The sequence below is a fragment of the Megalobrama amblycephala genome, linkage group LG13 (assembly GCF_018812025.1).
Source record: "Megalobrama amblycephala isolate DHTTF-2021 linkage group LG13, ASM1881202v1, whole genome shotgun sequence".
NCBI classification, from domain to species: Eukaryota; Metazoa; Chordata; class Actinopteri; order Cypriniformes; family Xenocyprididae; genus Megalobrama; species Megalobrama amblycephala.
In genome coordinates, this window is record NC_063056.1 from 8,843,964 (window position 1) to 8,866,560 (window position 22,597).

Genomic DNA, 22,597 nt, shown 5'->3' on the forward strand with positions numbered 1-22,597 from the left:
GCCATACCCCCTGTAAAGCTCCCCCCTGTTAATGTGGGGACACATTTCAAGTGAGAGCAAGGTTACATCGTGTTACCTTGTAAAATACATTGTTACAGTTTTCATGTGTCAAACACAACTGTGCAAAAAGCTTTTTTTTTTTGCATTTATTTTTGGCCATATGACATATGAGGTCTGATTCTATTTGTCATATTTCTGTTCTGCATAAAACTAAAGAATATTCGGTACATCCTATACTGTATTCTAAAATGATCTGATATTAACTTGTGCATGGATTTTATTGAAAAGAGCTTAGGCTCATGTAACCAGTCATTTCACAGTGTGTCTGTGAAACGCTGAGGTACCGTAGTAGTTTTGTGCGCGCGTGAACATCATGGCAATGTACAACACAAAGTAACTCACGTTGTAAACACTTAACGTAATGCGTAAATGCAAGTAACTAACGTAAATCAAGCATAGTCCACGAAGTGTTGGTGAAATAACACATTATTGGACCGGAGAGAATAATATGGAATTTCTTCCAGAAAACTTCTTGCACAAAATAAATTCAAGCACTTTCAAGGATCTGTATCTATGTATGTTTATTTTCAAAAACTTTCCAGGGCATGAGTATGAATCCAAGTATGTACCAAAAGTACCACTTTTACTTGGTAATAGCAGCATAAGACAAAGGTCTTTGTGACACAGTCCAATGATATTACATTCGCGGTCTCTTCTGTGTTGTGACCCTTGGCGCTGGGCATGTGATGTATCTTGCCTCGTCAGCACAGAATGGCCTGATTTTTTCATACAGATAGGTCTGCCTGTCAATGTTCAGTCCAGGTGGGGCCAGGACAGAAAGACCGTCGATAGAGGGCAGATCTGCTCCGTCGCGCAGTAGCTGATATTCGACAGGTTGTGCATCACAGTGAGTTTTTGCAAGCACCACACCTGGTCTCTTGGCATCAAAGCTGTGACAGAATAAGCACATACGACAATTTAAACATGGCAAAGTATTTTCTCATAAAATACTGTCATGTGTATGTTGTTACTATGTTATATTGTATGTACACAATGTGAAAGTTTCAATATAAGTACCTGAAGTGCTGATAACTCTTGATCTGTGGGAGTCTACGGAAGTGGTGAGTCAGATGCTGCTGCCAGTCGAAGGTCTGGACTAAAACTTTGCCCTCTGCCGTTCAAACAAGCTGTGGGATATTGAGGTGACTCACAGGAGAGCTGTTTTCCACAACCTGATGACAAAAAAGAGAAGAGAGGAAAAAAAAATCTTCAGTTAAATGTTTAATTGAAGCAGAACAGAAAACAGCACTGAAGTCATTAAAGCAAAGTAAAGTTAAAGTACCTCAGCGATGTCTGCCAAAGTGTTGACTCTTGTCTTCATGTAGGCTTGCTTGATGAGTCCAAAGCCACAGTCAGGGGAAAACTTGGTGTGGCCAGCAATAATCAAGTGGATTTCAATTTTATCGTGAAGCTTGTGTCCAACCCGCCAGGCAAGGTACCAGAGCATAAAGTTGTTCTTGTTCTGCCCACTACAGTTGTCACAATGAAGATCCACCTCTGTTTCTCCAACTCCAAAGTTGCCGAAGAAATGATGCATGTAGCTGATGACTTCATTGCTTCCCTTAGTAGATGACATGCCTTCATCAATCAGGTAATTCACCTGTTTCTGCAGCCCTTCACAGGAAACACCAAATAGGCCACATTTCCGTGGGGTCAGGAAGTACATTGGTCCTGGCTGGAGAGGGTTTGAGGAAAAGTGTAACTGTTGGAGACAGAGGGAGAGAGGGAACTTGGATTAGATTAAATAAAATTTGTGTATATTCATAACTGTCTAATAAAGATAAAAATTACTATATTGATGGTATTCTGCATTTATCATTTATCTGCATTTATCAGGCTGCTTATTCTCATGCACCAAATCGCCCTTTAAGGGACATTAATAAAGTAAAGTAAATGTGTGTGAAGTATTACCTGCTGAGCAAAATCAAAACTGTAATGCATCCTAATCTTCTTGCTTGCTGGTAGGGACGGTCCAAAAGACAGGTTAGAGCCAGAGCAAATCTTTTTGCAGGCAGCAGTCATCTCGTTGTACACAGCCCTCTCTTTCTGCACAAGGGAAAGATGATCTTGTTGCTTCTTTACTGCTTCAGACTTTCTGTCATCTGGGAGGTTTGCACTTCGTATCAGCTGCTCATTATTGCTTTGGCACTGCCAGCAGAGATCTGTGCGTGGCCGGCAACTTTTGATGTGTGGGAGAAGTCGGTCCCACAGTGCTTTGAAGCTGGTTTTACAAACTGCACGCTCACCTGAAAAACAGATACGGCTTATGGTTAATTGTATTGTAATTGCTAATAGTGCTTCGCATTATTTCACATTATAAGCACTCAATTCTAAATCAATGTTTACACATACCAAGCTCCTTAGCAGACTTCACGTAGAGACGCCACACTGAGGCCTTGGACACATGAGTTGGCAGCAACTTCACATGCCAATCCTTATGCCCAGGCTGTCGGCCAGGCAGCATGATGGCATTGTCTTCTGCATAGTTTTTTATGAAGTCCACAACTCTGTTGATATCCTCAGGCCTGATGAACCTGGCTGGCGGACGTGGCAGTGAGTGCTTCTTCCTCAAACGTGGTCTTGCGCCATTCTCCTCATAGTGTTTGACTATATCAGCCAGGGTGTCTTTGCCAATGCTGAAAAAAGGAGAAAAAACAAGGAAAAAACGTTTAACATCATGCTAACAGGCATCTTGTCACCTATATCAGAATGCATTGTACAAATTATAGGTCAAATTATTGAGTCAAAGGATTTAAAACAATCCTGTACATTAAACTCTTCATAAATACTTTTACTTTTGACTTATAACACACATTTTGCGGCTACGGATACTTTTACTTTTACTTAAGTAGGAATTTAATCTGATACATTTACCATTACGTTAGAAAATCCTTGTTAAGAATGTAGCACTTCCTCCACCACTAGCTAAAATGATTAGCATCACATTCAATTCAAGAATGCTAACTGGCAGGTTTACGTGGGCTAAGTCATTCACACCAGTCAATTCAAGCAATTGAAGCATTATTCAAATTAATAGCAGATGCTAACATTACCATCTAAAAGCCCATTATAGTAATGGGGCTTTTTGGCAAGTGATACGATGCGAACGATTACAATTAAAACGACAGTCCTGAGCTAGCTAATAACAATAGACACATGAGAAAACGTGTACGTGTTCTTAGAATGAACACAAAACGACAAACTTTGATGTTAATGGAAACTCACCCCATAAGAAACAGAAAAGTATTCTTGCAGATCTCGTTGCCTCCAATAAAATAAGTCGTTCGGGCACACTTTCTCTTTGTCGGTGTCTTCTTTGTGGATGTAATCATCTCCGAAGTTTGCACTGTAGGTCTGTTTGCCTCTAAATGTCCAATAATTCGCATGTCCTGCCACTCTTTTTCCGCAGCTAAAGAATCCAGCCGTATGTTGTACATAATATCTGGAGAAAGCTTCTGCCCAGATAGCACACGTACGTCTGCAAGACGTCTGTTAAAGATCACTTCATCTGGAAAGCATCTGCTGTTTACAAACATCTGATAGACGTCTTTAAGATGTCAGTTTTACATACATTCTAAATCATAAACATCTTAAAGACATCTTCTAAACGTCTATTTGACATCTGACAGGATACGTCCTATAGACGTATTCCAGATGAGCAAACAACCTAAATAATACGTCTTCCAGACGTAAACACACACATCAAATAGACGTCTCCGAGATGTACGTGTGCTATCAGGGTGGCTACATGACTGTCTCCCATGCAGAGAGATCTCTTTTCTCCTCGTGCAGCATTTACAGTCAAAGTTACGGATTTTCACCATTTCTCTGTCTTTATCCCCATCAAATGTTACTATCGATATAGCCTCTGATATCTTACGGTCCAACTCGTCTGACGCCAGTCCGATACATTCTTCCTCGTCTTCATCTTCGCTCAGTTGCAGATTAGGGATATTATTCAGTCTTATTATGCTGCTTTCATCGTCGCTCAGATCGTCTTCAGAATCAGTGAGCGCTTGTTCATAATCATCCGGCTTTTCGAAGAAGTACTTCAAAACATTTTCGGTGTAACGGCCACGGTTCAGCTCGTCTGCGATATTCTTTGCGGCGTCCATCTTCACTGAATTTTGATATCAGAGCCGGTCAGAGCGCTGCATAAATAAGTAGCCACGCTTCCCTTGGAGGGCGGGAAGAAACAAAAGAAACAAAAGCCGGCGTATCCGATTCCAGTATGGAAATACACACAGACAATGACACGCCCCTACTGCGAGATAGAATCCCAGAAAAACAAGCCGATTTCAACCTCAAAATGTATGCTTTTTAATAAACCAATACTGCTATCTCAAACACGGAGAGGCTTCTTCGTGATCTCAACTAACAGATTCTGCAAAAAAACGAAAATCACCAATTTTGAAAAAAAAACGCTTCTTTCTCATTTTGCTCGATAGTTGTGCTGCCGACTTGTGTCCCTGGTTTTCGTGACGGGTCACATATGTATATAATATATATATATATATATATATTTTTTTTTTTTTTTTCTATATGTTGTATACAAACTGCAGCTCAAAACTTTAATATCAAAACTTTCATATCTGAGGAAAAAGTGACATGAGTTTTCTGATTTTGATGCACAAAAGTACTGAAAAGTACTGAAAAAAGACACCCACATTCAAAAGCAAACATCAAACATTTAATTAAAAAGATCTAAAGAAAATTAATTCAATAATCAAAAAGTTCTGGAATATTCTCTGTACAAAACCAATTCAGAATAGCGACTTCCAAATGAACACTAGAAATGGAGCCAAACAGCAAAACATGGACAGCCCAGATATAGGTTTCTTCTTTTCTATATTAAAACAAGACATTATGATAACAATACTTAAGATAGCAATAAAAATGGCTTAGAAGTAGGGCTGTGAATCTTTGGGTAGACAGCGATTCAATTCGATTCACGATTCATAAGTGTTCGATTCGATTCAAGAACGATTTTTGCAAATTCAGAACGATTCAATTAGAGACGATTCATATTAAAATTCGATGTGATCTGATTAATTCGATTAGATTCTGCATTTTAATATGCATTTATAGGGATATTGAAATTCTTCCCTCAACGTGTCTTAGTCAGGGTGCGAATTACACAGCGGCCTTCAGGAAGTCAGCGAGTAAGGGAAAAAACAAACAAACAAAAACACCTTTTGTCCATTGTTAATGTTAGTTCTGAATGATACTACATAACTTTATTTTAATAGCCTATAAAAATTGGCATTTGTGTAAATTTACATAGGCCAAAACTTTAAAAAGGCTTTATAAGTATTGTTAGGCCTAGTTCATGTAGTGGAGGATAGTGTTAATGGCTACACAACCTTATTAAAGTGTTCCAGGTACATTAAACATACTAATGCTTACATGGAGAGACTACCCTAGAATATCATGCACTTTCCCAACTAATCTTAAACCAACTTTTCTTTACGGAATAGTAAAAATCCCTCTTTGTTCTCTTTATATGGAACATTTTCCTTATGGTGATTCTGAAAGAAAACGCGCTGGGTTTCTACTGTTGCTATAGTAACGAACGCAACTCGAACACGCATCTGATTGATAAACCGCGCGCTCTTATGTCACTGTTGTTAATGGTGTAGTTCCCTTTCGATACTTCACTCGTACTGCGTATGGGGAAAGGTCTCCTTTTTCCCCGTTACTGAAGCCTTTTTCAATAACGCAGTGTAACTGCATCGTCATTGGTTCACTCATAGACAAGTTGTTGAACCAATGACAGCGCGGCATAGCTGCGCGACCTATGGCGACAGAGCGCGCGAATATTCCCGCTGAAATGGGCGGGGTTTAGGGCTATATAAGCGGGCGTTCGCCATAGGATTTCAGTTCTCTCTCCTTCAGCGACGACTTCACATCGCTCCTCGCTGATCTCCGGCTGAAGCCTTCGCCGCCTGGAAGAAGCTCGCCTGGAAAGAAGCTCTCGCCACCGTCGAAGAGGCTCCCGCAGCGGACTGCCGAGGAAGAAGCGCCGGCGCCCTCGTCGACTGCCGCCTCGAGCGCCGTCTCGAGCCGCCCGCTTCCCGCTTCCGGCCGCCTGCCAGCCCGTCTCCTGCCGCCATCCGGCGCGCCTAAAAGAGCGAATTTCCCGCGGTTTATTGCCGCTCTAAAAGAGCTTTCCAACAGCGGTTTTCACTGCTCTAGCGGCCCTCGCCGCTCTAAAAGAGCCCCCTCAAACGCCGTTTTCACGGCGGCGGCGTTGTTACAAATGCCGCGCCACTCGTGTGGCACATGTAGAGCCCCTCACCGGGACCTCGTGTTCTCACTGTGAGAACATGAGTCTCGCCTCTCTGCGCTCGCGGATCGCCTTCTTCAGTGAAGGCGATCTCCACCGAGAGAGCAGTCCCCCGTCCTGTTCTCCCGCCCTGAGCTGTGTCCCTCGGCAGATGCGAGCGACCTCATTTCTTTTGGCGGTTCTGAGGACGAGCCGCTTGATGACGTCATGTCTCTCGCGGCCTCTGTATCCGAAGGTTGGGCCGGTGATTCTGACCCCGCCCGCCTTCCTTCGCTGGAGCCCATTGACTGCAAGCCGGGTATGGATGCCGAGCTCTTCCGCATCCTTTCGAAAGCAGTAGAGGTTTTGGACCTCGAATGGGCTCCGCCAGAGGAGCCATCACGGAGCAGGCTCGATGAGTGGTTCCTGCCGGGTTCCCGCCAGGCCCCTCGTCAACGCGCCGCGCCGTTTTTCCCAGAGGTTCACAACGAGCTGACGAAGTCGTGGCGCGCCCCGTACTCTGCCCGCCTATGTACTACGCATTATTCAGCTCTCACCTCTATGGATGGCTCTGAAGAGAAGGGTTACGAGCATCTACCGCCCCTGGACGAAGCGGTGGTGGCTCACCTCTGTCCCCCACGGCTGTGGGTTGGAAAACTAAGAGGGCTCTTCCATCCAAGCCCTGCAGGACCACTTCTGCCCTGGCTGGCAGAGCATATACGTCCGCGGGCCAGGCTGCCTCAGCGCTGCACGCCATGGCTATTCTCCAGGTGTTTCAAGCGAAGCTCCTCCGTTCTCTGGATGAGTCCGGCGTCGATGCACCTGCCTTCCGTGACCTCCGCAGCGCCACTGACTTAGCCCTGCGTGCCACAAAGGCCACAGCTCAGGCTATTAGACGATCCATGGCCAGCCTGGTCGTGCTTGAGCGCCATTTGTGGCTCAACCTGACCGAGATTAACCCTCTGGAGTCTGAGGCTGATTTGGGGCCTGGAGAAGTTTTGACATGCCCTGACATTTGTGCTTTTTTCAGTTGTTCATAAACATATTAATGACACAAGTGTCATTACACTGTATTCAGCACAAACTAGGCTACCATAATATGTGAGGAACATGTATGTACATGTTTGTGTTTTTGAAGGAATAACGTTTATGCGTGGTTACTGAAAAAACAAAAAACTTAAGTCACTGATATAAGGCCAATAAAAGTATATTAAATCTGTGTTCACAAGACTTTTGGGTATTGAAGGTTGTAGACTAGAGTTTTTGCTTCAAAATTATGTAAAAATTATGCTGACTACTCTTTCATTTATAACAATATACTGATTTAGTTTTTGTAAGACACTTTTTGCCAAGAAACACGGTATGCGAGGAGGCGTGAATCTCCATGAATAATGGCTCATTCTCACCTGTGAAGACAAAAGAATTGAATAGTAATGACCTGAAAAGACTTGCATATTAATGAGGCATTTCAGTCAGGTAGGCTGTGAAAAAAAACTTCTGTGATGTCTCAAGCCCATCATGGTATATGAAACATACAGAAAAATGTTATTACAATATAAAATAATGGTTTTATATTATACTTTAAAATATAATGTATTTCTGTGATGCAAAGAGTCTGAATATAGGCTTTTAGTTTAAAAGCATGCACATTTGGAGAAATATAGGATTCTCATATGTTTGTCAATTTTCTATACAGAGGAGTTATTTTTTTATTTAATATTCATTGTTATCTCTATGAGCGCTGGTGTTTGCAATTCATACTGCAGCCGGAGGGCGCTCTGTGCATTTTAGTCCACAAATTCACCTAAGAAGAAGACGATATTCCATGAATGGTGTTTACCAATTCATACTACAGCCGGAGGGCGCTAAAGAAACAAAAACTCACTTAAAACTTATCAATAGAAGAAAACAAACAGGAATTTACTGCATGTCTTCCAGAGATCGCTAACCATGGCTTTTTCATCCAGATAAACAATTTTCAAGGCAATAAATACACGATTGAGATGATGAATGCATGTGTTGTCTCTGAATTTGCGTCTGAATAGCGCTGGCTCCGTGGGCGTGGCCGCATTAGTGGGTAATGAGCTGAATCACGGACTTCTGACATGGCTCTCTTTTCATACAGATTACATAAACACAGAATGTTTGTTTTCGATTTTACTTGCACGATTTAAAACCTGACATTTCAACGTTTTGTTAGACATAAGTATGAATTTTTTGTGATTAGTATTCACTAAGTTACACTTCATTTTCTGAGAACTATCAGATTGGACTTCGTTCAGAGGGAGATGAGAGATCACGCATCATGTTAGTTTTCTTTATTTTACAAAAAGCACAACATTTTGTTTTTACTCTGAGTGTATACAAATAAAAGGAGATATTCTATAGTTTCAATTGATGTATTACTTATGTCTCTATGACAACAAATGACAGAGTATTTTAAGTCTGTTTTGCTGCAATGTGAAAAAAAACCTGCAAAACGCGCCGGCGCGTTTTTAGACCTCAGAGTGTTAAGGAGATGGACAAGACGGCCTTTTTGGATGCCCCGGTCTCTCCTTCTGGTCTCTTCGGGCCAGCAGTAGAGGGCTTTACGGAGCGTTTTACTGCAGCACAAAAGTCGTCCCAGGCTATGCGACACTTCCTGCCTAAACGCCCTAGCTCCACGTCTGCTTCCAGCCGCCCCAAGTCTGCGCCGGCTCAGCAGAACAAACCTGCCCCCTCTACCTCTCAGGCAGCACCACCCAAGGAACAGCGCCATCGTAAGCGCTCCTCCTTCCCGAGGCAACGTCAGGGACCCCGGCCTAAGATTACGCTGGACCCGGCGCCTCCTAAACCCTCCTGATATTTCAGGAAGGAAGAGGATGGGGCAAAGTCTCGCCACAGCCGGACCACCCCAAAAGCTCTTTCGTTCCACCCCCCCTCCGCCTCGTTCAGCTCCGGGCGTGGGAGATATGTTCAGTGTTGTGCTAACTGGGCCCAGTGCTGCGTCCATGCAAAACGCTATTCTTATGGCGAACACTATGAATATTCTACCTTCTCTAAGAAAGAGCGAAGTTCCTCTTCCACTCTCTCCGGTGCACCCGATACCATTCAGCCCCTTGTCATGCGGGCCGAGGCCTGGCGGGCCATCCCCGGAGTGTCAAGCTGGGTTCTGGGAACCATAAGTCGAGGCTACTCGCTTCAGTTCGCCCGAAGGCCCCCGCGCTTCAGCGGGGTGCTTCAGACTTCAGTCAACACGGACGACGTTCATGTCCTCCGAGCCGAAGTCACGTCTCTTCTGAGGAAAGGAGCTATAGAAATAGTCTCCTCCTCAGAGAGCAATTCGGGGTTCTACAGCCGTTATTTTCTAGTTCCCAAAAAAGATGGCGGTCTCAGACCCATCTTAGATCTCAGGCTCTTGAACCTCTCCCTCATGAGACGGAAGTTCAAGATGCTAACGCTGAAGCAGATCCTCGCGCAGGTTTGCCCCGGGGACTGGTTCTGCTCGCTGGACCTGAAAGATGCATACTTTCACATCCAGATAGCCCCCCATCACAGGCGATTCTTGAGATTCGCGTTCGAGGGTGTGGCTTACCAATATACGGTCCTTCCATTCGGACTGTCCCTAGCTCCTCGCACTTTTACCAAGTGCATGAACGCGGCGCTTTCCCCACTGAGACAGATGGGAATCCGGGTTCTCAATTACCTTGACGACTGGCTCATCCTAGCCCAGTCACGAGCCGAGCTGGAGCATCACAGATCCGTGTTACTCAGCCACTTGGAGTGCCTGGGTCTCAGGGTCAACTTTGCCAAGAGCTCACTGCTCCCCAGCCAGCGTATAACGTTCCTGGGTGCAGTTTTCAACTCAGTCCGTATGACGGCTGTAGTATCTCCAGAGCGCGCTCTGGCTATTCAGCAGCTCGCGGCATCGGTCAGGAACAGAGCCTATTTCCCTCTGAAGTTTTTCCAGAGGATGCTAGGGCTGATGGCTTCCGCCTTCCCGGTTCTGCAGCTCGGCCTTCTTCGGATGCGGCCTCTGCAGTACTGGTTGAAGTTCCGGGTCCCTCCTCACGCCTGGCGGCACGGCCGCCTGCGTCTCAGGGTCAATCAGGCCTGTTTGGCAGCTCTGAAACCCTGGATGAACCCTGTATGGTTCAGCCAAGGGGTACCCCTACAGGCGGTGTCCAGAAGGACGGTGCTCTCAACGGATGCGTCCAACACAGGTTGGGGCGCTCTTTGCGAGGGCAGACCGGCCTTCGGCTCGTGGTCTCACGAGGAATGCCATCTGCACATCAACTGCCTCGAGATGTTGGCAGTGATTCGAGCCCTTCATGCATTCCAGGCACACCTGACAGGGCGCCACGTCTTAGTCCAGTCGGACAGCATGACAGTGGTGTCATACATAAATCACCAGGGCGGTCTTTCGTCCAGCCGCTTATGCGCTCTGGCGAAGCGTCTTCTGGAATGGGCATCACCGAGGTTTCAGTCGCTCAGGGCGACTCACATACCCGGGAGAACAAACTTGGGAGCAGACATGCTATCTCGGAGCAATGTCCCCTCAGACGAGTGGATGCTCCACCCCCAGACGGTTCTCATGATCTGGGAGTTCTTCGGAAAGGCAGAGGTAGACCTCTTCGCTTCAGAAGGCAACTCTCACTGCCCAATTTATTTCTCGAAGGAGGAAGATGCGCTGGCCCATGTCTGGCCCAGCACCCTCCTTTACGCTTTTCCCCCGATCGCTCTGATCCCACAGGTCATCAGACGAATCAGGGAAGACGAGCACAGAGTCCTCCTGGTGGCCCCGCTCTGGAGGAGCCAAGTTTGGTCCTCAGAGCTGTTCAGGCTTTCCACAAAAGCTCCGTGGCCGATCCCCCTGAGACGGGACCTCCTCTCTCAGGCGAACAGGACGATTTGGCATCCCCAGCCAGAACTCTGGGCTCTGCACCTCTGGTCCCTCGACGGGAGCCTGCCAACCTCCCCGGGGACGTGCTGAATACCATTTCTCAGGCGAGAGCTCCGTCCACGAGACGCCTCTACGCCCAGAAATGGTCGGTCTTTGTTGACTGGTGTTCTACACGCAACATAGACCCAGTGGAGTGTGACGTATCTCCGATACTGTCTTTTCTCCAGGAGCGTTTGAATCTGGGTCGCACCCCTTCAACGCTCAAAGTTTACGTAGCAGCCATTGCAGCGTTTCACGCTCCTATCGCTGGCCAGTCAGTGGGACGAAACAACCTCGTGGTGCGTTTCTTGAGAGGTTCTAGGCGATTAAATCCTCCTCGTCCTCTCACTGTTCCCACCTGGGACCTCTCGTTGGTCCTCAGAGCTCTTAAAGGGCCTCCCTTTGAGCCACTGCGTTCAGCTGACCTCAGGCCCTTGACACTCAAAACCGCTCTGCTACTTGCACTAGCATCGGTTAAGCGAGTTGGTGACTTGCAGGCCCTCTCCGTGAGCCCTGCATGCCTTGAGTTCGGGCCCAACGACTCCAAAGTCGTTTTGAAACCTAGGCATGGCTACGTCCCTAAGGTGCTCTCGACTCCATTCAGAGCACAGGTTATTTCCCTCTCAGCGCTTCCTCCCTCGTCGGACGAGCGAGAGTTGGAACTACTCTGCCCTGTCAGGGCATTAAGGACCTACGTTGATCGATCACAGCCTTTTCGGCAATCTGATCAGCTCTTTATCTGCTTTGGTGGCCGCACCAAGGGGTCTTCGGTCTCAAAGCAACGTCTTTCGCGTTGGATAGTCGACGCTATTGCTCTTTGTTACTCCTCTATGGGACTTGACTGCCCCATAGGAGTTAGAGCTCACTCTACTAGAGGAATGGCTTCCTCTTGGGCCTGGTCTAGTGGAGTTTCGATTAAAGACATCTGTGAGGCGGCCGGCTGGTCCTCGCCATCTACTTTTGTCAGATTTTATCATTTGGACGTCCCGACCTTACAAGCTCGGGTCCTCTCGGTATGATCCAGCGGCCTCTATCGAGCTCCGCTTCATGCCACTCTGGGAGTTAACTCCCTTTTTGTAGTGTAACGAGGGTTCGGCGGCTCCGGCCTTCTCACTTGTCCTCTGGTTCCCTCACGGTGCCCAAGACAAGTCCAGTCGTTCCCTTCCGTGGCACGGCGCGGTTGAATTCGTTCCCCATACGCAGTACGAGTGAAGTATCGAAAGGGAACGTACTCGGTTACTAACGTAACCTCGGTTCCCTGAGATACGGAACGAGTACTGCGTTACATGCCGTGCCACGAGGCTGCGGCTTCAGTGTCGTCGCTTCAGTCGAATGACCTGAAATCCTATGGCGAACGCCCGCTTATATAGCCCTAAACCCCGCCCATTTCGGCGGGAATATTCGCGCGCTCTGTCGCCATAGGTCGCGCAGCTATGCCGCGCCGTCATTGGTTCAACAACTTGTCTATGAGTGAACCAATGACGATGCAGTTACACTGCGTTATTGAAAAAGGCTTCAGTAACGGGGAAAAAGGAGACCTTTCCCCATACGCAGTACTCGTTCCGTATCTCAGGGAACCGAGGTTACGTTAGTAACCGAGTACGTTATTTCAGCAGTTTCCTTTCCATATTCAGTTTAACAACATTATTATCTCGCAATTCTGACTTTATAACTCACAACTGAGTTTATATCTCACAATTCAAAAAAGTCATAATTGACAGTTAAAGTCAGAATTGCTTGATAAAAACTCGATTGCAAGAAAAAGAATTGCGGGACAAAATTGCGTGTTAAATTGTCCAATTGTGAGGGAAAAAGATTTTTTTTTTCTTTTAAAATTGTGAGTTTGTAACTTAATTTGGAGAAAAAAAGTCAGAATTTTGAGTTATAAACTCAGAATTGTGTGATAAACTCTTGCAGAATTCTCGTAATTCTGACTTTATAACCCGTTTCTGACTATAACGCAATTCTGACTTTATATCACTCAATTCTAACTTTATATCACTCAATTCTGACTTTATATCACTCAATTCTGACTTTATATCACTCAATTCTAACTTTATATCACTCAATTCTAACATTATATCACTCAATTCTAACTTTATAACATGCAATTCTAACTTTATAACTCGCAATTCTGAGAAAAAAGTCAGAAATGTAAGATAAAAAGTCGCAATTACCATTTTTATTTTTTTATTTAGTGGCGGAAACAAGCTTCCATTTACAGTTCATCCAAAAGTGAAAATTCAGTCATTTACTCACCCTCAAGTTGTTCTAAACCTGTATGTAGTCAATGAGAAAATAATGACAGTTTTCATTTTTGGGTGAACTTTCCCTTTAATGTGCAAAATTCCAATTCAGTAAATTTCCATAATTTTCAGTAAATTAATTTAATTGTCCTGTCTTTCCAATTCAACATCCTGTTTGGCCAATTAAATTCAAATTCCAAGTCATCAACTGAAAGAGAGACTATTCTTCAAAGAAGAAGCTCTTAAAATGAGAAAAAGGAAAACATGCCACTGCTTCTGCTTTACAGACAACAACGAACCTGACCAACACATCTGATCTGGACGTATTTCTGAGCAACTTTCTGACACATTATATCATGGGGATCAAAATGTCACATGGCATTAGAAAAGAGGCAGTGCAATCAGTACAATCACAGTCAGAGACAGACAGACGAGACTGCCTTTGTGCGCGCGCAATGTTATGTGTGTGTGTGTGTTTATAGGGCAAACTTACCCTCCTCATTGCCAACTCAAAATTCAAAGCATGTGCATGTATGGCAGAGACACAGTGTGGGACTGCTTGTGCAAGAAGTGTGCAATTGTGCGTGATTTCAAAGTGAACACATAGAAACTACGTCGTTTCTGTCTCTCTCCTGTATCCTCACATTATGGCTTATAACTTCCATTCTCACAATGCATCCTTCTCTCTTTCTCTAGATCCCCCTGTGCCTCCATTCTGTCCGACCCTGCTGTCCATTTGGTTAAAAGAGTAAGAAATGGCAACAGTGAGTGAAGGCACTGACAAAGAAAAGATCACTCAGGGAAAGTAGGAAACATGGGCATCTCTCCGAAGTCATCATTCATGAAGCTGCCGGTCTGATCCAACATGGAGAGAACATCCTGAAGAAGAGAAAGAGAGAGGGATGTTAAAGGAATAAACCATGTAGAATGAGTCCAGTCATCATTTACTCACTCACATGCTGTTCCAAACCTGTAGGATTTTATTTTGTCAGTGAAACACAAAAGAGAACGTTTAGGAGAATGTTCATGCTGCTCTTTTACATTCAGTGAAAGTAAATGGGATTCCACCAGATATTAGGATGCGTTTTGGTCAATCGGATCACACTTAGAGGAGGACATATTCAAGAAAATCTTCAAGGGGAAGGTCTATGGGCTGGTAAATGTATGGGTTCTATGGGTTGTATAGATCTTTCAATCTAATGGTCAAAGTAATCTTTCACAATTTACATATGAACGTACTGAGCCCCGCACATGACATGCAGGAAAAAAATAGTCTAAATTGTGCCCACGATTTACTAATTCATTCTCTCGTGCACACGGTTTAGCAAATCGAGGGAACGAATTAGTAAATTGTGCACACTTTTTAGCAAATCGAGGGAACAAATTATTAAATCGTGTACACTGTTTAGCAAATCGAGGGAACGAAATAGTAAATCGTGCGCACTTTTTAGCAAATTGAGGGAACAAATTATTAAATCGTGTACACTGTTTAGCAAATCGGGGGAACAAAATAGTAAAATAGAGCACATTAATTACTTTTTTTATATAAAGACGGTAATTTTATACCGGTACATTACCGGTATAAAGCTCCGTATGAATGTGACCGGAGATGATGGAAAAACATAAAGAGAGAATCAACTTTCAGCTACTCTGACAGCCGCAAGACCGGCCAAACGATGTGAGTGTGCTTTAGAAATCAGGAATGGTGAGAAAACATTGTGTTTGGTACGTTTTTCAACTTCACACCAAACTTGGGTCTTCAGCCAACAAAGTTTAAATCACATCTGGCTAGCGTGCTTCCCATAATGTTCATGCATTAGATTAGTAGGCAGTCTATAGTGGCTGTTCAAACACTTTCAACCACATGAGCATTTACACCATGAAAGCAATCTGGTTGAATGCGTTTTCAACTACCTCTGGAAGTGGCCGAAAGTGGGCAAGCTCAAAACGTTTTACGCCCCATTTACACCTGTATTTAGTGTTTTCCACTTATGATCCATCTTAATACCAGGCAGAAACAGGGCCTGAGCTTCAAAAACGACAAAAACAGCACCAAAGCATCACAACAGTATTCCATGTGACTTGTGTGATATAGATAAGCTTTTAAAGACCTGCACAAGTAAAGGCCCGTTCACTATAACTATAACAATGAAGATACAATTTTTATTTGAGTCTGTTCCTCACACTGACCGGAAACATCTCTGCCTATCCTTACAGTGAAGGATCAATTATATACATTACCGGTATAAAGTTCAGAATAATTAACATTTCTTATTGTTTCTGAAAGAGTCTCTAATGCTCACCAAGGCTGCATTTATTTGATCAAAAATACAGTAAACTGGCAAAAAAACAAGCTGTTGCTGTTGTTCCCTACTGCTTACACTTTGTTATGAGACCACTAACAGCTGACCGTGGAATATTTAGTAGCGAGTAAATTTCACAAATGGACTTATTGCACAGGTGGCAACCTATCATGGTACCATGCTTGAATTCACTGAGCTCCTGAGATTGACCCATTCTTTCACAAATGTTTGTAGAAGCAGTCTGCATGCCTAGGTGCTTGATTTCATACACCTGTGGCCATGGAATTGATTGGAACACCTGAATTCAATGATTTGGAGGGGTGTCCCAGTACTTTTGACAATATACAGTAGTGTAGTTATGAATATGAGTTTATGAATTTAAAAATGGCAGTCAGCCAATTTAAAATAGTCAATTTCTGCAAATTAAATTAGTTTTAATTGAGTGCATGGTATTTTTACCTTAACATACTGCAATGTAGATTACAGTAAAGAACTGTAAAAGTAACAGTAAATTACTGTCAACTTTTTGCCAGTATTTTATTGTAAATTCACAGGACAATTTTTACAGTAATTAATGTTGATTTTTTTTATTGACAATTTTTGATGTCACTATTATAGTGAAAAGCATTTGCTTTAGTCGAGCACTTGACCCTTGGCTTTTCTTAAATTAATTTTTACATCAATTGCAACAGTGTTTCATTAAGGGTGTGTTCACACTTGTAGTTCGTTTGGTTCATTTGGTCCGGACCAAAGAAGAAAAAAAAAAAAACATTAATTCCTGGTCCGATTAGCGTTCAGATTGGCAATTTTATCACAGAACCAAAAGATACCGAACCTTAAGGCATACATTCACAACTTGGTTGGATTTTATTAAGTATTGCCTATTTTGAGACGGAACTTACCGTAGCGGTGCGTAGCCTGCATGTGATGGTATTTTGGCCAGCTGGGAACTCGTGAAGTGCTTATAAAATGTGTAAAGGAGTCAAAACAGCGGCGGGAATCCATCCATCACACACAAACGATCTGCTGCGTGGAGACGCGCATCTGATGCCTGTGATGGGCAAACTTGCGACTATGACAAGAAAAACGTCATGCGTGAGGATTCTGTCCTTTTTAGGGTCTCGTCTTCCTGTCTTTGGTCCGTGTTGCGTTCATATATCATTCGAACTGCACCAGAGTTCGTTTGGAAGCGGACCGAAATCGCTTCCCTTGTTTGGTGCGCACCAGGGTTCGGATGGCAGCATTCACATACGTTCAAATGAACCGCACTAACCGAGCAATCGCACCAGGGTTAGTTTTAATCGAACCAAACATGACAAGTGTGAACGCACCCTAAGGGTGCTTTCACACCTGCCTCATTTAGTTCAGTTGAATCGTACTAGAGTTCGTTTTCCCCTTTGGTGCAGTTGATTTGGGCAGGTGTGAAAGCAGCAATCGCACTCGGGTGCGCACCAAAAGTGTACCAAACAAGCCTACAGAGACCTCCTTGAAGAGGTGGTCTCAGTACGCTTTCAAACGAACTCTGGAGCGGTTCGCTTGAGATGTGAAAGCAACCGACCCAGTTAACGGACCAACAAACCAAACAATATCATAATTCATATCAGGAAATGTGATTTTAAAAGCAGTAGTGTATGATTCTGAGTGAGAACATTATTTACCATAGTTGAAAACCAACGAGTGGCTCTTCATCTTAAATGTTGTGTAATTGCACTGACTGTTGTGTAATTTGCTTCCGACAAAGCCTTTTTTTCTGCTCTGCTTCATTTTAACATTCATATGGTCTCGACACACTGACAGCCTACTACAACACTGGGACATCCAGAGAAAGCGCATGCGTTTGAATTTGCCGCAGCATTAATATGAATGTAGTATATTTAACAGTGGGAATGACGGCTACATTCATATAGTGTTTGCGTGTGTCTCGACATTTACAAATACAGACACAATAAGCTCATGGAGCGAACTTGTCAATCATTATTTATGGATGACGCTGAGAAAACTCTGACCAATAAGAATACATTGTACTCGCATGTGACTTCCGTAAACTCATTTTGGTACGCTTTGAAATGTTGCTTTGTGAAAGCGACCTGTTTCAGAACAAAACAAATGATCCATAGGTGTGAAAACACCCTAAGAACACTTGTGCATGGATAAAGTAGATCAGCTGAAGTTGTCTGTATTTTATATTTTCTTTCATCTAAAATTTAGCTGGAAGTAGAAAATTTAGAGACACTAATAGCACTAAACCCTAGCAAACCAGTGATGAGGTTTCAGATATGAACAGTGAAGAAAACCACTTTATGATGCTTATATCATTGATAAGTAGCAAGTATCTTATTTTTCCCTTTCTTTAACACAACAAGCATGTTTTCTAAACACAGTGTTAAAGCAGCCTCAAAAAAGTTAACGAAAAAAATCCAAGGATCAAGAACACAACTAAAGGAAATGCTATTCACCAAAATTGTGACTTTAAAAAATATATTATTTTCAATTATAATTAAATAAGTGAAGCTGGCAAAGCTGTTTTATGTCTTTTTGTTTTTTGAGTTGTTTAATCATCATCTGCTGAGATCTTGAGATATTTCATTTCATTGTTTGCGATTGATGTTTCAGTGGCTGACATCAGATCAGTTATTATTTGCAGTAGAAATTAATTTGAATGTGAAAGATCTCAACAGAACAAGGTGAAATATTTGAAATAAAAGAATTATTCACAATTGACAAAAGAACAATTTATTTATTTATTTTTTGTTTAAGAAATAAGTCAAATTAGGTTAGTTGAGGTATAAAAAAAAAAAGTTAATTTTACTTTCATAAAGTTATTCCAACTAAACTTTATAAGTTCAAATAACTACATTAAATTGTACGTAAATACAACTTAAATTTTTGGGTTATCTTTTTGCATTGACTCAGTTAAGTTAAAAACTTCCTTCAGAAAAAACTTCAGCAGAATCAGAAGAATTTGTGATCTTTTTGAAAATGAATGAATCATTTCACTTCTAAAGTCAAACAGCAGCTTTGTGTGAGGAGCAGATGAGATTTTAAATATTCACTCAATCATCAAGAATTTCAGAAGATTACATTCAGGATGTTTTTAACACTTTAGAAACGGATAGGTTCAGTTCACTGGTCATTACATCAGCATACAGACACAAAAGCAAAAAACACTGTTAAGAGTTACACAGAATAACAGAGATGAGAGTCCGTGCTTATATAAAACCTGAAATATGAGGAATAGTCAACAAAAATAACTGTATTGATTGAGAAAACTACATTCATCACACGTCAACAGTTCATGTCAAGGTTTTTTGGGCGATGAGAGCCAAACCTTTAAAAACATGAAGAATACTCACCTTTATGAATGAAAGCCATTGTCAGTTTTGACAGTCCAGTTTATTTCTTTTTATCCACAAAACAGTTCAGAGGACGAGTTTTCTTTACAGTTAGAGAATAAACAAATTAGCCTTTGGAGTTATTCAAAAAGTTTCATCCTTAAAAATGTTAAAGGACTTACAGTAAGGGTCCTGACCTGGTCAAAGCATAATTACTCAACTATAACTACACACAAATTAATTATAACTACACAACTATAACTACACAAACATCAATACATGTTTTTGATTAAAGAGACTGATGAAGATCATTATGAACAGATAAGCTGATATACAGTGATCCTCACCCGACACGACTGACTGAATAAGATATTTGTGTTTATAGATGTCTATAGATAAGTTATCTGTCCATCATTCTGATGAGGAAATATGATAAGTCCACTGTTTCCTTCTTAAATTCAAATAAACAAATGTATATGTACAGTGCATTCTCATAATTTGTGCACACAATGCCACATGTGTAGGTTTTTTTTTCTTTCTTTTTCAGATTTAACACACATTGGCAGCTGCTGGTAATTAATCATGAGGTTTTTTCTCAGCTCGACCCGTCATGGACAATCCCAACATTCCCTTCTAAACATCCTCAATAAGATGGGCATTTCAAGTCTCGTCCATCCCTCAAACTCTGATTATTAACTTGTGTTGTAAACAGAAAATATGCATAGACCTTGTGATCAGATTCTCTGATTATTTCACAGATATATCTATAGTTAAGACTTTTGTATGTTACATTTTAAGTACAGATATGTTGCAGAAAATGGCTTGATTTAATTTTTTTCAAACTAGGACATTCTTCTCAAATTAGAGTCAGTCTATTATATGTATAAAAACATTTTCACAAACACACTTATATCACACTGTTTATTAAGAGATAACTTTGTAACAAAACATTAAAATAAAACCTGAACGAAAGCAAAAGCAAAAAAAATAAAAAAAATAAAAAATACAATCATTATTCATGTGTTTTAATACAAAAATACAAGCCATTTTAAAATAAGTATATGAACAGATGATATCTTAAGTTTAGTTATAAAGGTAAATCCCCTACATATGAAACCTGTGACCTTCCCTTCTGAAAATATATTTTGCCATATGAATATTTATATATAAAAAGGATCCTTAAAGAAAAAAGTAGATTTCTGAGCTCAACTCAGTCTGTAAAAAATGCTTTTCACCCTCCACCAAAAAAAATCTTGTAGGTTTCAAAAGAAGATTAAATAATAATCTTTTTTTCCATATAAAGAAATGGGCTGAGACTACATTTAACACCCAAAACATTGATTCTGTGTATTTAAATATAACATTTGTTACGAAGCAGCAGGGAAAAGGAGGAGCAAGAATCAGGATGGAGCAACATTGATTCCAAAAACACAAACAAAGATATTCCACATCAAAAATCCAAACCAGGAACAGGAACAAAATGGAAGGAACAAGAACGTAACAGCTTTATGAAACATGCTAAAACAAGGACAGACACAAGGCATCTAAAACACAGGTATAAGGCTACATTCAGACTGTCAGTCCAAATCCAAATTTTTCCAAACATTAAATGTGATTTTTAAAAATCTGTTTCGAGCAACATTCATATGTGGTTTGGAATCCTATTCAAATTGCATTTCTAGAAATCCGTGTCAGTGAGTCTGACTGCTCTGATCGGATTTCGTGTAGTTTAAGTGACTTTCTCACGCCACTTAATGCCAAGTTTACACTACAGGACTTTAAACGTCAGCAGATCGCTGTGCTGTTCAGACTACATGACTTGCTGTGGAGTCTTGAAGTCGTTGTGGTGTTCACACTACGTGACCCTACGTAAATGATCCGCAACAGGGGGTTACACACTACACGAGCTGACAACAACTGTCACACAATGACTTTATTTGAAAATGGACATTGGGAAGAAATTAGATTAAATGTTTAATTAAATTTAATAAAAGTTAGATGAACCCTTTCACACACAAGTTTAAAATATTCTGGCTGACCTTCCAGAGTTAAGGCCACCATTAGAATGTTTCCTTTTTATTTTCCATGACGACTTGTCATAATTGTCACGTGACACATTGCGGCCACACTGTACGACAGATGTATTGCTTTTATCACCATGTCATCAACTATCTGATATTCCGATTCTCAAATATTTGCAAGTGAGTGTTTTGTCATTTAAAGTCCTACATCATGATAAATACACAAGGAAACCATGGGGCTAACGAGAGACAGGTGTATTCAACGAGTGGCCATAGTAACAAATGAGGGTAGCTATGGAAACAGACAATGGAGTAAGGAACAAGGGCAACAAGAAACTAAACACAGGAAGTGAACACAGAAACAATTGAAAAGAAAAACTTCAACATAAAAGTCCTTAACCATGAGACAGGGGAATACAGGCTGGAATCATGACAACATCACCCATATATTAATGGCACTTGAGCAGTACTTTTTATTTCCTGAAGATGCTGCTATTGTCCTCAGTGTTGTTTGCGTCCACAGCAAAGACATCTGAAGCACTTCCTGTACTGCTGCCTGACCTGGACAAGAATAAGACGAGAGGAGCTGAGTGACATCATGACATCAATTTAACCTCTGAAACTCAACCACAATGGAATTATAATAAACAGGTTGAAAAAAAAAAAATGAAAAAAAAAGGTGTTTTAAGAGACTTTCTGAAATAAACTGATACTTTTCTTCAATATACTGTTTCTGGAGAGAGTGAAACAGTTTTCCTATGAAGCAGAATGATAAAATGGCTGAATTAATTACAGAGGACAAAATAGAAAAAAAGCCTGGGAAAGCTGGGCCTAAAAGTTTGAAGTCTTTTGAAAAGCTTGGAGTTTGAAAGCATTAATGCCATGCATTAGACAGACTGATCAGACAGTGTCTGTTTGAATAGTTTTGAACATTCAGTCACAGGAAGGAAATGGAAAAGTAACAGATTAAAGAACTGCTTCTGACATTTCTCTCTAAAAGACACGGATTGACAAAATGACAGGACCTCCATGAAAACAACTGTAATAGTCTTTCATATTCAGATTTTGACATTGAATATACAGTGGGGATCGAAAAGTTTGGGAACCCCTTGCAGAATCTGTGAAATTTTTATCAAAATAAGAGAGATCATACAAAATGCATGTTATTTTTTATTTAGTACTGTCTTGAGTAAGATATTTACAAAAAAATGTTTATATATAGTCCACAAGACAAAAAAATAGCTGAATTTATTAAAATGACCCCATTCAAAAGTTTGGGAACCCTTGATTCTTAATACTGTGTGTGGTTACCCGGATGATCTACGACTGTTTTTTGTTTTGAGATGGTTGTTCATGAGTCTCTTGTTTGTCCTGAGCAGTTAAACTGAGCTCTGTTCTTCAGAAAAATCCTCCAGGTCCTGCAGATTCTTCAGTTTTCCAGCATCTTTT

General features: G+C 41.8%; 2 protein-coding genes across 4 annotated transcripts in view; both read right to left on the bottom strand.

The window, feature by feature from the left end:
• Positions 1–567: 567 nt before the first annotated feature.
• Positions 568–3,383, bottom strand: LOC125243903. 2 transcript variants are annotated; one of them, XR_007179176.1, is made up of 6 exons: positions 3,286–3,383; positions 2,413–2,696; positions 1,972–2,306; positions 1,343–1,735; positions 1,078–1,232; positions 568–950 (listed from the first exon to the last, which is right to left on the bottom strand). XR_007179176.1 is itself a non-coding variant. In XM_048153769.1 (5 exons), the coding sequence occupies exons 1-5, from the start codon at positions 3,288–3,290 to the stop codon at positions 1,179–1,181; spliced, it is 1,071 nt and encodes a 356-aa protein (XP_048009726.1). In that variant the 5' UTR covers positions 3,291–3,383; the 3' UTR covers positions 568–1,178. The 2 variants fall into 2 exon arrangements, 1 of the variants encoding a protein (XP_048009726.1); XM_048153769.1 differs by having other exon boundaries at positions 568–1,232.
• Positions 3,384–20,038: 16,655 nt separating this feature from the next.
• Positions 20,039–22,597, bottom strand: part of LOC125243897 (adhesion G protein-coupled receptor E3-like) — a 51,367-nt gene continuing 48,808 nt past the window's right edge. For both annotated transcript variants that reach the window (XM_048153762.1, XM_048153761.1), the window contains one exon: positions 20,039–21,709. In XM_048153762.1, coding sequence (XP_048009719.1) covers positions 21,650–21,709 — 60 coding nt within the window. In that variant the 3' untranslated portion in view covers positions 20,039–21,649. The remainder of the gene's footprint in view (positions 21,710–22,597) is intronic.

What these genes read in the sequence shown, in the direction of transcription:
- LOC125243903 (XM_048153769.1), bottom strand. An exon ending in GAAGTCTGCTAAGGAGCTTG is followed by an intron (nt 2,307 to 2,412) that starts GTATGTGTAAAC and finishes TCTGTTTTTCAG; the next exon opens with GTGAGCGTGCAGTTTGTAAA. An exon ending in CTTTGGCAGACATCGCTGAG is followed by an intron (nt 1,233 to 1,342) that starts GTACTTTAACTT and finishes TTTTGTCATCAG; the next exon opens with GTTGTGGAAAACAGCTCTCC.